At 39.6% G+C, this 15819-nt stretch overlaps 1 protein-coding gene across 2 annotated transcripts in view; it reads right to left on the bottom strand.

Annotated features, from left to right (window-relative positions):
- LIMA1 (LIM domain and actin binding 1) overlaps positions 1-15819 on the bottom strand; it is a 76222-nt gene that overhangs the window by 21512 nt on the left and 38891 nt on the right. For both annotated transcript variants that reach the window (XM_016201267.2, XM_016201266.2), the window contains one exon: positions 9483-9950. In XM_016201267.2, coding sequence (XP_016056753.1) covers positions 9483-9950 — 468 coding nt within the window. The remainder of the gene's footprint in view (positions 1-9482; positions 9951-15819) is intronic.

The following is a 15819-nucleotide window of genomic DNA, read 5'->3' as shown; positions in this document are numbered from 1 at the left end:
TATATTTGTTTTTATATTCCACAGAATGTATTTTTAGTATTATAAGTATCACCTTGGCCAGTATAGCTCAGTGGTTAGAGTGTCGGCCCGCACACTAGAGGGTCACGGGTTCCATTCCCAGTAAAGGGCACGTACCTGGGGTTGCAGGTTTGATCCCCAGCCCTGGTCGGGGCATTTTCAGGAAGCAAACAATAGATGTGTCTCTCTCACATCGATGTTTGTTTCTCTCTCTCTCTTCTCCCCTCCTTCTTTCCTCCCTTCCACTCTCTAATAAAATCAATGGAAAAAATATCCTCTGGTGAGGATTAACAAAAATAAACAAACAAAAATAAATAAGTATCAAGCACTACATATTCACAGGTGCCCAGAGAAAAATTAGCTACCTCTATCTAGGTTATGCTCTCTAATGACCACTACCTAATCAGCTTACCCAGAAAGCCTCATAATTTAAACAGTCATTGAGGGGAATCTTCATGTCCCAGATGACAAAGACATGTGTCTCCAAAGTGCCAAATCCTGATGGCAGTATCTGTTGTTTCCCTTCCCGCTCCTACCTTATCCCTGCTGCTGCCCTGGATGGACAACTCAACTACCTTTCTAATTGGTTCTTCTACCTTCCAATCAAGTCTCTATGATGCTGCCATTATCCCAAGTAATACAAAGTAGTTATCCCCAAAGTTACCATGTTATTCTCTTGTTTAAAATTCTTTAAGGATTCCTGATTACTCCTTGAATTAAATCTAAAGTGCTTAGTATGCCACAGACAACCAGTTCTAGATCGGGCCCTACCTACCCTCTATGGGTACATTGTCTTCTTCACCCTTTACCCTCCAGGAAAAGCAAACTGCTGTGAGGTTCATGATATTGTAAATGAGTCCCTGCTACCTGGATTACTGTTTTATCCTTCTGTTGTCTAACAAATGCTTGTTCCTGCAAGACTCAGTGTAGATTAAGCAACTTTCCCTCTGCGAAGTCTGTCCTACCAGTCCTACGTAAATCTACATAGTCCTTCCCCAGTACCCAAAGTACCTGGTTACACTTCCATGACAATGCTTATCAAACTGCTGTGTGTTCCTCTGCTGGACTGAAAGCTTACTGAGGGCAGAGACCATGCCTTTTTCAAAAAGTAGAAAAGTGAATGATACATATTTTTTTCCCATAGTACACAGATGTCATGTTTATTTGGATTGTAACGAGAGCCTTCAAACAGGTCCTATCATTTACATTTCAAGATAACATGAAGTAGAAAAGATAACTGAAATCTAGTATTAGTACCCTTTTGAATTCAACATTAGTAAATAGCTATTAGACCTAAATTCAGTGGATTAATCAACTCGACAGTAAAGTTTAAGACTGAACTATCACTTATTTTAAGTCCTGCCCCCTCGACCTCCCACAATAGAAAACATACCACTTCAGCCCAGCTGGCATGGCTCAGATGTTGAGAATCGACCTATGATCCAGGAGATCTCAGTTCGATTCCAGGTCAGGGCACATGCCCGGGTTTTGGGCTCAATCCCCAGTAGGGGGCATGCAGGAGGCAGTTGATCAATGACTCTCTTTATCGATGTTTCTATCTCTCTTTCCCTCTCCCTTCCTCTCTCTGAAATCAATAAAGATATATTAAAAAAGAAAAAGAAAAAAGAAAACATACCACTTCAGAAGTCAGAGCCAAGGATTGGTTTGCCTGTACCATACCAAAAAGAATATAGTTTCTTGCAAATTCAATATACATTTATCATAATTTATCTCCAGTCAGCTTTGCTATTTACATTACAAATGGAGTCTGTTTTTAATAAAAACCAAGATAAGCTGAAGCAAATCTAACCTTTCGACATTATACTCAGGTCAGCTGCACCATTAATCACGCCCATGTGACTCATATGATGCAACCTACTCTTGCTCCAGAGCAGCCCCTAATCTGAAAATGAAGATCACTGGCCAAAGAGAAAAGATAAATTTGGCAGGATACTCTCATCCACATTTTTTTGTTGTTTTAAAAACTTCTCTCATTTGCAGATAATCAAAGTAAAGGAAATTCCAAAGATTTATCCCAAATACTGCTGCTCTGTAAGATGATCGCTATAAAAATTAGAATTTTCAGGGCTCAAAAAGAGAGAAAGCTTGGAAATACACTTTTTTAAATTAACTGGAAGGGAACAGGTTCTGCATTCTTTTTTAAAAAATATATCTTTATTGACTTCAGAGAGAGGGAGGGAGAGGGAGAGAGAGGTAGAAATATCAATGATGAGAGAGTTATTGATCAGCTGCCTCCTGCACGCTCCAGAATGAAGATGGAGCCTGCAACCCGGGCATGTGCCCTGAACAGGAATCAAACCCTGATCTCCTGGATCCTAGGTCGATGTTCAACAGCTGAGCCACACCCGGCCGGGCAGGTTCTGCATTCTTAACACTACAGCAGTATTTCAAATATTTACATCCTGTCAAAGGTAAAGTTCAAGTATAATTCAAAGAGTATGTGTTACATTCGCAAACTGCGGAGAGTTCAGTTTTCTGTCTGTACTTATAGTCACGTGGGAAGACTCTGCACTGGTGTTATTGGGAGCAAGACCATTTAGAACCAGAACATAAGCCCTGCAGGGCAGAGACTTTTTTTGGTTTTAGATGCATAAAATTTCCAATCTTTGCTAGCTTTTCATTTAAACCTTTGGGTTAAATAAAGAGCCTTTTAAAAAAAGAAGAGCCTTCTGGCTCATGAGAGTATCAATACTCTGATTACCTTCTTTCAAGGACTAAAAAAGTGAACATGCAAAGCTATTTGGTCTTAGAGAAAAAGAGAGAAACATCTTTGGAAATCAAAGTTACACTGCCCCTGGCTCTGAGGAGGAAGATAGCTTGAGATGGCTTTTAATGAAATCCCAGGTGAAGCACTAAGCATTTTCTAAACACTTTTTCACCTCCAAACCACTCAAATATCCAAAATAACAAGATCTCAAACGCATTTACTATGAATGTTATGACCCTCATTTTACAAGTATTAATCTGAAGTACAGGAAGAAGGAGGGGTTTCCTACAATATTTCTCAAGGAACTAGAGGAGCACAGAAAGAAAAAAACACACAGGAATTCTAATACTAAAACACTCTTCTGGAACACATTTTGATTGCATTTCAGCCCTTTTTATTTCAGATGCTTGAGGGGGCCTTAATCATAATCTGTTAAAAAAAGAGAGAAAAGATAAGATACTTTTAAGACTTTCTGGAATTTCCTATGGCTTGACCTCACCCCACCCCACATGTCCTCCTTCCTGTCAGCTGACTGTAGTAACTCTATTGAGTGTGAACACCCCTTAAATATTCTCTGTGAATCCATAAACACATCAACATGTACAAATAACAGAATAAGAGTTTGGGGCTTTTAGCCAGTAGTACACAGAATTTCTTTTCTCTGGAAAATTTTTTTAAAGAAATAAAATAAGTTAGGTCCCAAATGTCAAGTAAAAAGTAGGATTTCCTGTCCCCTGTACCCCTATTTTCAGAAAAAATTCTCTTTAAAAGTTGATTTTCAACACTAATTTACTGAGAGGCTCCTACCTCTCTCAGCCACTTCCTTCAAAACCTTTCAACTCTGACCTTCCTGCAAACTCTTATCCCTCCACAGTCAAGGGTGGAGGAAGGAAAACTTTTAAGGAAAAATAAGACTTTGCTGAACTATGCATGGGTATCATAGGGTGTAGATAAAATCTGGCCTTAAATTCTCAGAGTGCTGCGAGATAAACATTTCCTTCTCCAAGAATCTTCTTAGAAAAAATAAGGCCTCATTTATGTAAAACGACACATATAGAAGAAGCACTGATCTCCAGTGGTGGGATTGCTCTACTTTTTCTATATTGTTAAGCATTCTACAAAAATGATGTGTTATTCTTACAATTAGGAAAAAAAGAGAAAAGTATGAAATACTTCATACTTATATTTTAATGTCTTTATTGATTTTAGAGAGAGAGGAAGGGAGAGGAGGCAGAGATAAACATCCACCGGCTGCCTCCCCCATGCACCCTGACCAGGCATCAAACTGGCAACCCTTTGGTACATGGGACAACGCCCAACCAACACCGGCCAGGGCAATACTTCGTACTTATTAAATTAATATAAACAGATAAAATGATAAAGCCAAATGCTGATGAGGTGCTGGAGAATTAACTATGTCCTTAGATTGTACTAGTAGTGTTATAAAATAGTATAATCCTTGAAAACAAGCTGAAAATATGTAAGAAGAATGTTTAATGTATTACATCTTTCAACCACGATAGCACCACGTCAGTAATATAGCCCCCCATCCCAAATAACTAAGAACGAAACGTTTCTGCCAAGATGCTTAGAGCTTTTTTATTAGGCTAAAAAAGGACCTAATTACTGGGGAATGATTAAACAGTATAATGAAATACCATGTGGCCATAAAAGGGTAACCACATGAACTAGGAAGATACACAGGAAGGTCTATATAAAAAAGACCAAACAAAAGATGAAGCATACAAAACAGTGAATACACAGTGACTAAAACCATGTAAAAACTAGTCATGCAATGATAAGGGCATCACCGCGCACAACTGTACGCAGCTGATGGTTACTCTTTTTTCCTGGTTTACTTGGCTTTTTCATCTCCTTTCTGGTTTACCGTGTGTGTGAGAGAGGGAGAGAGAGACAAAGAGAGAGAAGCTGTTTAGGTAATGATTTCATTTATGTAAGAAAAACAAACCTCCCAAAGCCATAAGCTTCTAACTCAAGAGTTTTAGTACAAATCTGCTGTATTACAATGTATTTCTTCTCCTCATTGCCCTGATGTGCTGCACTCAGTTAAGAGACTATACAATGTGGGAAGAAGAAAGATAGAGAGCTAAGTTCTTTGGAGAATACAGCTATTGATATGTTTTAATTTTCCCCCCATTTCCTTAGATTTCAAAGTTGTGTAAGGCCATGGCCAGTTGCTTTTCTCCAATAAACAGTTATAATATTCATGAAGATGATGTTATATGGTAGCAAGGGTGCTACACAATTTCAGTCCCTGTTCTGATATTAATTAGCCACACAACATTGGGTATATCAGTTAACTCCTCTGACATTGGCTGTTTCCATCTATAAAAATATAGATTTTAATATCTTAACTGCCTGAAGCAGTGAGCTGGATTAAATAACCTCTTACAATCCTTTATAGTTCTGGGATTTATGTCAACAATCTTCATGCCTTGTAACTCATTGATAGGTTAGAAGGATAGAGGAAATGACTAATACATTCATCTGGATACACACCTATGTTACCTAATCCAGGACTGAGTCCAATAGCAAGAAGACAAAGATGGTAAATGTTTGGGGGGGGTAAATGATGTCTTTCTGGACCCTCCAAACTCTAATGTAGCCAACATTGCTTAGAGAATGTTCCAGTCCCCTGCTATTACTTTCTAACATGTTTTATTGTAATGAAAACCAGTTAGAAACCAGTTAAGTAGTTAGTTGGCATAAAAGTAAGCAGAAAATAGATGACTGGTCTCCAGTTGGCGCATCAAGGACAGCTATTTAGGGCAAGAAACAGTGAGAAAGATGAGAATTCCTTGACTGGCACCTTTATACCTGGATCCATTATTATACCACAAAAGACTGAACAGTTACTCAAAGTTACTAATTAGGGGTGAATAAAACTTATTTATCTAGTATGAGGTCTTTATGAGAAATGATCCACTATAGAGATCAAGGGTTTTCTTATTTACATTTGAAATCATAGAAGAAGCTATAAACTATAGATGAATAAATCAGCAAAAAATTAGATTAAATAGGATATACGAGAAAACCAGCATTGATAGAAAAACAAAGATAACTTTTGTGTTTATTTAACAAAACTGGTTATCCATATTTAAAACACTAGCAATATATCTAATGGAGGTGCAGTGCTGGGTCAATTTAAGATTTATAATTCTCTGATAAGCAAGTTAAAGATACACTCCCCTACATTAGGATGACCACAGTGATGTTGACAGTTATTCAAGTCCCTTTCCTCTCTAAGCTTATCTTAAAATTATGATTTAAAAAAATGCAATTAAGTTAAAAAAAATGCAATTAATACCAATTATGAACATTCTCAGAATTGCATTCTTCTTGGAATTTAATTTCAAATAATTTATTTGAGACATTAAGAAAGCAGAAGAAGCCCTGGCTGGTGTGGTTCAGTTGGTTGAGTGTCATCCCGTGCACCAAAGGGTTGCAGGTTCGATTCCTGGTGGGGGCATGTGCCCCGGTTGCGGGTTTCCGGTCGGGTTGTGTGCAGGAGGCAACCAATCAATGTTTCTCTATCTCTCCCTCTCTCTAAAATCAATAAAAACATTAAAAAAAAAAAAGAAAGCAGAAGAAAAATCCTAGTAAAATAACATTAAGTAGACAGGGGAACACACGCAATTATTAACCATGAGAGGAGAAAATCAAATGTTATAAATAATTTTATAACAATGTAGAGATTCCCTATGGACACCTACCCATTCTTCAAGAAGGCAAATATAAAATGTTTCTCTGATGTAGATTATAGATTTGTGGGCTATGGATAAAATATCTGATGAACACAGATCAGACTTTAGCTTAGTTTCCTTATTTTCTCAAGGGTTTGCTCCACTACACCAACACATACACACTGTTATATACCAGTGTTATGTAAAGCTAACAGAATACCAAGTGTCATTTCCAGAAACTTACAAGAAGGAAAACCACAAAAATGTTGGACTATTTGAAGGAGGACAGTTGTACTCTCATTTTAACAAGTAAGGTTTTTGTTGGCATTTTGATGCTAGCCATTCATATACTGATCCTGATGATAAGAGGAACAAAAATTTTAAGGGAAATTCATAGGTTTAGAAGTTTAAGGGGAGAGAAGTGGCAAAGAAGTGAAAAGGGGATGGGACAAGGAATCTTCCATTTTTATTTCAGATACTTCTATTTTAGTCAAATGTACTGTTTTATCTTAGTAATATAAAACAAGTTAACACAATTAAAATATGGCTAGCTAGAAGCTTTAAAAGATACGAAGGAGCCCTAGCCCATCTGGCTCAGTGGTTAGAGCGTCAGCCTGTGGACTGAAGAGTCCTGGGTTCGATTCCAGCCAAGGGCACGTACCTCAGTTGCAGGCTCCATCCCCGGCCCCCGTTGGGGCTTGTGCGGGAGGCAACCAATCCATGTGTCTCTCTCACATTAATGTTTCTCTCTCTCTCTCTCTCTCTCTCTCTCTCTCTCTCTCTCTCGCTCTCTCTCCCTTCTACTCTCTCTGAAAAGCAATAGAAAAGGTATCCTCAGGTGAGGATTAAAAACGAAACAAAAAAACACACCATGAAGCCCTGGCCGGGTAGCTCAGTTAGTTAGAGTGTCCTTCTGCTATACCAAGTTTTTGGGTTTGAGCTCTGATCACAAACAAGAATCAATCAATGAATGCATAAATAAGTGGAAAAACAAATTGATCAAATTAATGATTAAAGCCTTATCCATGTTAAAGCTGAAATTATGTTAACAATAACCATAACCTAGTTTCAAACTGATTAGTTATTCCTTAGCCTAAAGTAGACAAAATTTTTAACAGTTTAACTGAAATAGTAGACAAAACTTTTTAAAGAAATCTATACTATTTCCAACATGGATAATGATACTTATTTAGAAACAGCTATAAAACCAAGGGCTGCTGTGTATTACACTCCCTAAGCAGTCCATTAAATGACAAATGACTATTTATTCAAGAAATTTTAAAAGGCATTTTAAAAAGCCCAATCATAGGACAACCATCCCCCACCACCAATCTTCCTAGACTGTAGCTGCCCAGTGCCTATGAAATTGGGTTGGGGACTCACAATTCTTTATATAAGGAGTCTTTCTCTCCACTCTGACCAGCCACAAAGAGATAGGCTTGTTCTGACCCATCTCTCACCAGGCATTTATGAGAAAAAAAGTCTCTCGCCAGATCCTTACACATAATCAGCATTTTTGTTTGCTGCAACCCCAGTCATTTCCTACCTTAGGCCAGTTTTGACATGCAGCAGCCTTTTGCACTGAACCTACATTGTATGTGCTGGCATGACATCAGCTGTCCTGCCCCTTAGCAGGGTCTGTGAGGAGGAGACTCACAATGGTGCTTTGAGTCACAACAAAGCCCCTTCCTCTCTATTTAGGATTTCTGACATTTTTTCTTCCATTTAAAATTCTTCTTCCCATTTACATTAATTTTTATTTTTTATTAAGACTATAAAGAAGAAAGAGGGAGTTGGCAGGCCTAGAAGACTAAAAGTTGGGAGGGATGAGAGTTTAATAAAAGTTGTAAAACTGCTTTGTGGTTACGTCTCTTGCCAACTGGTTTCAGTGTTAAAATAGAGCTAAAACTCATTCACAGAACAGGGTTCTAGGTTTGAAAACCTTTAAAAGTTCTTTCCACATTCTCAAATAGATGAGCCCTAAACACTCAAGAACGTTTCTAGGCAAGAAAGCTCCAGGAACTAAGTTATGGGAAGAGATTGATAAGTCACCCCAAATATAATTGAGGATTAGGATAGTTACTAATTTTTATCTCAGAAAGAACGCTTCATACCATTACTTCACAAATATAGGGATTTGGGCCAAATATTTAGCTTAAAAATTTCAGCTTTCCCATCTAGATGGAATCTAAAGTAAATGATGGCTTTGCTTCCCATCATATCTGTTTATTTCATTATAATGACTGCTGTAACAAACCATCCTCTTGTACAAAGCCAGATATGCAGGAAAGTATGAGAAAACTGGAAAAATTTACCAGTTCTGCAGCCCCTGGATTTTGTTATAAGTCACCAGCATATGTAACTCATTTTCTAGTTAAGTAATTCCCTCTGGGGACCTGGTCTGCAATCCACACGAAGGATCAAATTTCATTAGCAGTTGTAGGAAAATGCAACCCTGTGCATTTGCAAGTCAAAAATCCTGAAGGCTACAGCTAGTCTGGCTATCTTCATTGATTTTTCCTGGGAGAGGATTTTAGTTGATAGAAAACATTTGTTGGAAGGCACAGATGAGGAAGTTGAGAAGAAGAGAAGGGATTCAGCTAGCAGAGACAACTAAGCCTCAGTCTTAACGTTAAACTCTGGCCCTAACACTCAGCCCGCAGCTGTGTCCAAGAGAACGCTTCAGCAGTAATTCCACCCCCCACACCGACAAATGACAAAAGACACAGGAAGACAAATTAAAAGGGCAAGCTTACAAAAACACATAATCCTATTGGCATCAAACTCTCTTCATTTCCAGACATCAACCTGAAGCCCAGTGTGAGCTAGATTTCACGTGAAATTGGGTTAGGAGATTCACAAATCTTACCATCTATGCAAATAGTTCAAGATTTTTAATTAACTCACTTAACTTGATTCAAAAGACATGCTGACCACATGTTTGCCACCACTCAAAGTTCTGGGTTACAAAACCGGCTTTGTTTGTTTATGTGAATTGGCTTCGGCAAGTTTCAAACCCTCCCAATCCTTACCTTGGTTTGAGATGGTTCGCCTTTCTCAAACATCATCTTAAGTCTGTTCAGCGGAACATTATATTTCTCTATTTTGTTTGCAGCTTCTGTATTTTCACTGATTTCAGGCTTTCCTACTTCATGCCTGGATTCTCCTACTAGACAATTTTCCATTTTCTTATTTTCTGTTGAGTGGTCTTTTAGATGCTCACTGTCCTCAACACGGGGATACGGATCCCGAATATGGGCTTCAGCAGGTGATCCAAGTCTAGGTCTGGGGTGGACTCGTCCCTCTCGGTTAGCTTCGGCCGCAGAGACAGAGCTGCTCACCGCTTCAGCAGGAGGATGGTTGCCTCTGTGCCTGACCTCAGTGCCACTGTTTCGCAGAGAGTTCGTGTGCGACTCGGCTCCCGGCACTGGGTTCTCCCACTTCTTCTTTAACGCAGTCAGGATTCCCCTTCTAAAGTGCTGGGGGGGATTTTCAGTGTTCTAGAAAAACAAGAAGTAAGTGCCAGTTAAAACTTGCCTGCTGAAACATTCAAACATGATGTTCTTTGTAAAATGAAAGTTAAAACTCCAAGCTGCTCCAGGTCCACTGGCGTTTCAGACAGCTGTGAACAGTTACAGCCCTGCCACATGGAGAAAAAGCATCCACCCCAGGAGAGAGAGAGGGGAAGAGAGAAAAAGTCAGGAGCTGAAGCAGGAAGTGATAAAACAGGATAGCCTTATAAGGACAAAATGAGGAGAATGGAGAGCCCAGATCTAATGACAGTTACAATGGAGACCAGAGATTTTTATCCAAAGATTAATGGGGGAAACGAGAAAGAAAAAGCAAACGCCAGGTGCTTTAGACACTGTAAATATGCATTAATAAAAGTTCCTCATTACGTGCCACAAAATTACATGGTGTATCCTGCTTTTTTTGTTCTTATTTGAAAGACAAAGATGCAATATAGCTGAAACTACACAATACATTAATTGTGGATAGTAGCATCAGGATTGCTACTGTTTGTAGAAATCTAAAGAAGTCATCAGACTTTTACGTGTACCTGAACAAAGGATATTTCATCATATCTGACATACTTTACATGCATATGAACAAATTTTATTTTTATGTAAGAATCTAATTCTTCCCCCCCCCCCGCTCTTCTCTTTATGTTTGTCCATGTGTAAATTCTCAGTTATCAGAAAATTCACTATTTTACATATTCTTTCGCTAAAAAATATCCAGGCTTCATATGAAAACACCAATACCCACTCTCTTGATTGAAGGACAGACATTTAAATATCTCAGAAGAGTTCACTTTAATCTGGGTCAAAATGGAATTAATTTCAAAATATAAGATAGATCAAAAACAACCTGGAAGCTGTCAATGTAGTTCCACAGTAATAGAGGAAACACACTTGTTTAAATAACATTCAATGTTTCGTATCCTGAAAGAACTCCTAAATAGAGCAGCTCCACTTTCCCAACAAACCACAAATTCCAATACTACCTTCCTGCCCTCCATTCCTGTAGTCTGTGACTCACCAGTCTTTCAACTAAGAAAGAAAAGACAAACCACCTAAGACTGAAAGTCTTTGGGGGAATTAAACAGGATTAGCAGCTATATTGGGAATTAAGACTCTCAACCTATTACTCTTCTAAACACACTCTGACAGTCACTTCATCAAGTAGCTCCAAGGCTTGAAAACAAAAGTTACAGAAGAACAATTGCTTGATTTTAATGTTTAGATCTTAGCTGACAAGATTCACTGGGGGAAACATGTATGGTTCAGAGATATAAGAAGCATGAAAAGTTTTCTTGTTGGGCAAGAGAGAATTAAAAAAAAAAAAACAGCTCCGGAAGCTGGATCTACCTTAACTGCCAGCGGCACTCTTGGCTCTGTGCTACCTCCTGCTACACAATAGGTGAGTCATCTGGGTCTCTGACTTTACCTGCCTTGCCCTTGCCCTGCCCAAACAGGAGCCCTGAGAATCAAAGTGGCATTCTGCTTTGGTAACTGGACACTATTTTTTTCAGAGACAAGTCATGTGATCAATGTATATTTATTAACCTGGAAAGATGCTCATAAGATGCTTTTGCATGGAAAAAAGCAAATTATAAGACAGCATGATCCCATTTTATAATACACACATATATTTATAAATATAAGCATAGAAAAGTATTCTAGAAGAAAAAACATCAGGATATTAATGGGTTACCCTTGAATCATGGATTTGGGGCATTTGTATTTTCCTTTTGTAATAAATACGTATTCATTGTGTAATAAAATGAACACAAAAATAAAATTATACATCATCTTCATATCACAAGAAAGCTTCTATAGAATATTAAGTAATTTTGATGTTACTGTAAGTGGCTTGAAAACTGTCATTTCGCCCTAGCCAGTCTGGCTCAGTGGTGAGAGCTTGTGGACTGAAGGGTCCCAAGTTTGATTCCAGTCAAGGCCCATACTTCGGTTGTAGGCTCAATTCCCGGCCCCGGTTGGGGTGCATGTGGAGGCAACCAATTGATGTGTCTCTCTCAAACATCAATGTTTCTCTCTCTCTCCCTTCCACTCTCTCTGAAAAGCAATGGAAAAAATATCCTCAGGCGAGGATTTAAAGAGAAAAAAAGAAAAAAAATTGTTATTTCTACTTTACTTGTGATGACCAGACAGAGAGGGGTGTGTGAGAGAATACCAGCAGTGCCCCAAACAAGGGCCTGGGTGGAGAACATCCCTTACAGGGCATTTTAAGGAGGAGTAAATGTGCTCTTTTATTAAAAGGAGCATTTAAGGATACAAGTTCAAAAGTGCTAGAGTAGGGACAAAAAGGGGAAGGGCAGGGCTGTGTGGTCTGACAGCATTAAAGGCCGCACTTAAGTCATTCCTGGCAGCACTTCCCAGGCCATGCCGGTTGTCCAGGACTTTAGGACCCGAGGCAAGCAAAGATGGGGAAGAAGCAGAGGCCATAAAGAAGAAAGAGATGCAAGAAGGTACAGAACAAAAAGGACAGCCAAAGCAGTTTGGTCAGCAGAGTGAAAGGGTATTGGACTGAGATAGCCTGGGTTATCACTGGGTAATAGATTATGGATCATTTATATTTTCTTCTCTTTATCTTTATTTTCTACAATAAACATGTATTACTTATATAATCCAGCTCCACCCAGCCAAGTGACCTTGGACAAGTTCCTTAATTTCTAGAAACTACCATACAGGGCTATTGTGGAGAACAAATGAGAATACACTAAAGTAGGTAATGTAGCCCGGCCGGTGTGGCTCAGTGGTTGAGTGTCGACCTATGATCCAGGAGATCGTGGTTCGATTCCCGGTCAGGGCACATGCCCGGGTTTTGGGTTCAATCTCCAGCCGGGGGGGGGGGGGGTTCAGGAGGCAGCTGAAAAATTACTCTCTCTCATCACTGATGTTTCTCTCCATCTCTCTTCCTCTCTCTGAAATCAGTAAAAATATATATTTCTAAAAAGCATGTAATGTAGTATTTGACATAAATAGGCACCCAGTAAGTGGTGATAATTATTAAATGGGTGATCCTCCCTACTTCTTAAGCCATACCTCACAAAGGCAATCATCCATAGTACCCAGTTTTCTCCCAAATCCTGAATTTGGGATAAAGTCTCTTACTGTTCTTTCTACTCTCTTTATAGTCTCTACTGTTCTACACTTAAGGTGTGGGGCACAAAATAAGGTAAAATTGTAGTTGATGTCATTTGTATCAAGGCTTTAACTTTTTCCCAACTATTTTCCTAGAATAAGGCAGTGGGAAGTCAAGGATGCTGCAAGTTTTTAAGGGCCCCAATGGTTGCTACACCACCATAGCCTCCTTTTTCAAAGTGACATCCAACACACTGTTCATTCTACCCAGCAAGACTGAGAATCTTGGCAAATTTGCCTCTGGAACCACAACTGGCTGCCTGAATCCAGATCAGGAACACCATGGAGATGCAATACAGTGTCGTTTCTTCAGGAGCGTCTGGCTTGGAATCAGGATGACCCCCAGCTTTACTTCATTTGATCTCCCTGTGGCATTTAATATTCCGACTATTCCCGGCTTTAAAAAATGCATTCCTTCCATGGTATATGTGATACCCTCTTTTCCTAGATTTCTTCCCATTTTTTCTGACCACTACTCAGGTTTCTTTATAGGTTTGCTCTTCCTCTGTTCCTCCCTTCTATGGCAGGGTCCCTCAAGGCTCTGTCTTAGGTCCTCTTCTTTGCACACTTCTTTGTATATTCTCTGTAGATGATTTGGTTTTACCCACCTGCTGTCTGTTGATGACTCATAACCCATAACTGTAGCCAGATATCTCTCCCTACCTATTAAATCTCCTGGAAATTCTACAGGCATCTTACACTCATCCTTGTCTAAAGCCTTCATTCCTCACCCTTTAATCTGTTTCTTTTCCTGAATTCTCCATCTTGGTGAATGTGACAATGATCTTTTCAGCTGTCAAAGGTGCCTATTCTCTTACACCTCCACGGTGTGCATGTGCCGCTCCCTCTGCCACTGCTTTACCCACCTTTTAAAGCTGATTCCTATTTGTCCTTTGGGCTCAGTTGGGCACCACTTCTGGGAAGCCTTCCTTGACATGGCATAGTCCAAATTATGAGTTTCTCCTAAATTCAACCTAGCACCTTGAATATGTCTTTAATATGGTACTTATCACACTGGGATTATAAATTCTATTTTCCAAACTCTGAACAGTCCCTTGAAGGCAGGGACCACACCTTACTCCTCTGTGTCTTCAGTACCTGGTACTGAAGAGATGCTCCATAAATGTTTTTCTACACTCGTGGTGTCAACTTCTGTCATCCTACTGTCTTGAACCTGGTTCAATCAGGGCTTTGTCCTATCACTCCCAAATAGCACAAGATGACCAATGACCTTCATGCTGTTGAATCCAAGGGTGAATCATCAGCCTATCTGTGTGTTTGACTGTGCTGAGAACACTCTTTTAGAAAAACTTTATTCACTTTAATTCCTACATTCTCATTTCACTTCTATTTCACCAGTTGCTGTCTTTCAGTTTCCTTTGCTAGTTCCTCCTTATCTCTCCATCTTTTAAACACCAAGGTGCTCTTGAGCTCAGTCCTCAGGCCTTTTCTCTGGCTACACTCACTCCCTAGATAATCGCATGCATTTCACTTTAAATACCATGGACACTTTGATCTCTTCCAATTCTAGATTTGTGCATCCAAGTTTCTATTTGACATCTCCACTCAGATATCTTAGTAAAAATTTTTATATTTAATAAGCCCAAAGCTGAGCTTCTAATATTTCTCCTACTCTAAACCTGCTTTTACTACAGTCGTCCTCACCTCAATTAATGGCATTTCCCCAGGCGTTTGGTCCAAAAACAGCGTGGCCATTCTTTTTTTTTTTTAAAATATATCTTTATTGACTTCAGAGAGAGGAAGGGAGAAGGGGAGACAGAGAGATAGAAACATCAATGATAAGAGATTCATTGATCAGCTGCCTCCTGCACACCCCCTGCTGGGGATCAAGCCCACAACCCAGGCATGTGCCCTGACCAGATTTGAACCAGGATCTCCTGGATCATAGGTCGATGCTCAGCCACGGAGCCCTGCCAGCCAGGCAGTATTGCCATTCTTGATTCTTCTGTTTCTGTTTACCTTCAGTATAAATCCTGACCACGTCTCATCACCTGTGTGGCTACCACTCCAGTCCAATCCATTATCATCTCTTTCCTAAATCACTGCAATTATCTTGTAATTGCTTTCCACGCTTCTGCCATTGTAGCTCTTGCCTCTCCTCTTTTATTTTATTTATTTTATTTTAAATATGTCTTTATTGATTTCAGGAAGAGGAAGAGATGAAGAGAGACGAAGAGAGAGAGGAAGAAACATCAATGATGAGAGAGTCATTGATGGGCTGCTTCCTGCATAACCTCCATTGGGGATCAAGCCTGCAACCTGGGCATGTGCCCTGACCGGGAATTGAACCGGGATCTCTTAGATCAGAGGCTGATGTTCAATTGCTGAGCCACACCCGGCCAGGCTAGTCTCTCCTCTTTTAAAAATGTAAATCCGATCACTTCTTTGCACACAAACCCTCCAAAGGGTCAAAGTCTAGGTCCTCACAATGACCTTATATCACCTTGCTTTCCCTATTCCCCTAGCACACCAAGAATGTTTCTGCCTCGGGGCATTTGCATGTGCTCTTATCTTTTATCCTGAAACATTCTTCTCCCTGGCTCCAGTCCTCAGATCCTTGCTCAAAGGTCTCCTTATCAGAGGAGGCCACCCTATCTCTCTCACCTGCTGCATGTGTTTCATAGCTCCAATCATCACTGACACAATTTCTTTGTCTCTCTCACTAGAATGTAAACCCCAT

This window comes from Miniopterus natalensis, chromosome 2, assembly GCF_054644295.1.
Source record: "Miniopterus natalensis isolate mMinNat1 chromosome 2, mMinNat1.hap1, whole genome shotgun sequence".
Taxonomy (NCBI): domain Eukaryota; kingdom Metazoa; phylum Chordata; class Mammalia; order Chiroptera; family Miniopteridae; genus Miniopterus; species Miniopterus natalensis.
This window is presented reverse-complemented; position numbering and strand designations above follow the sequence as displayed.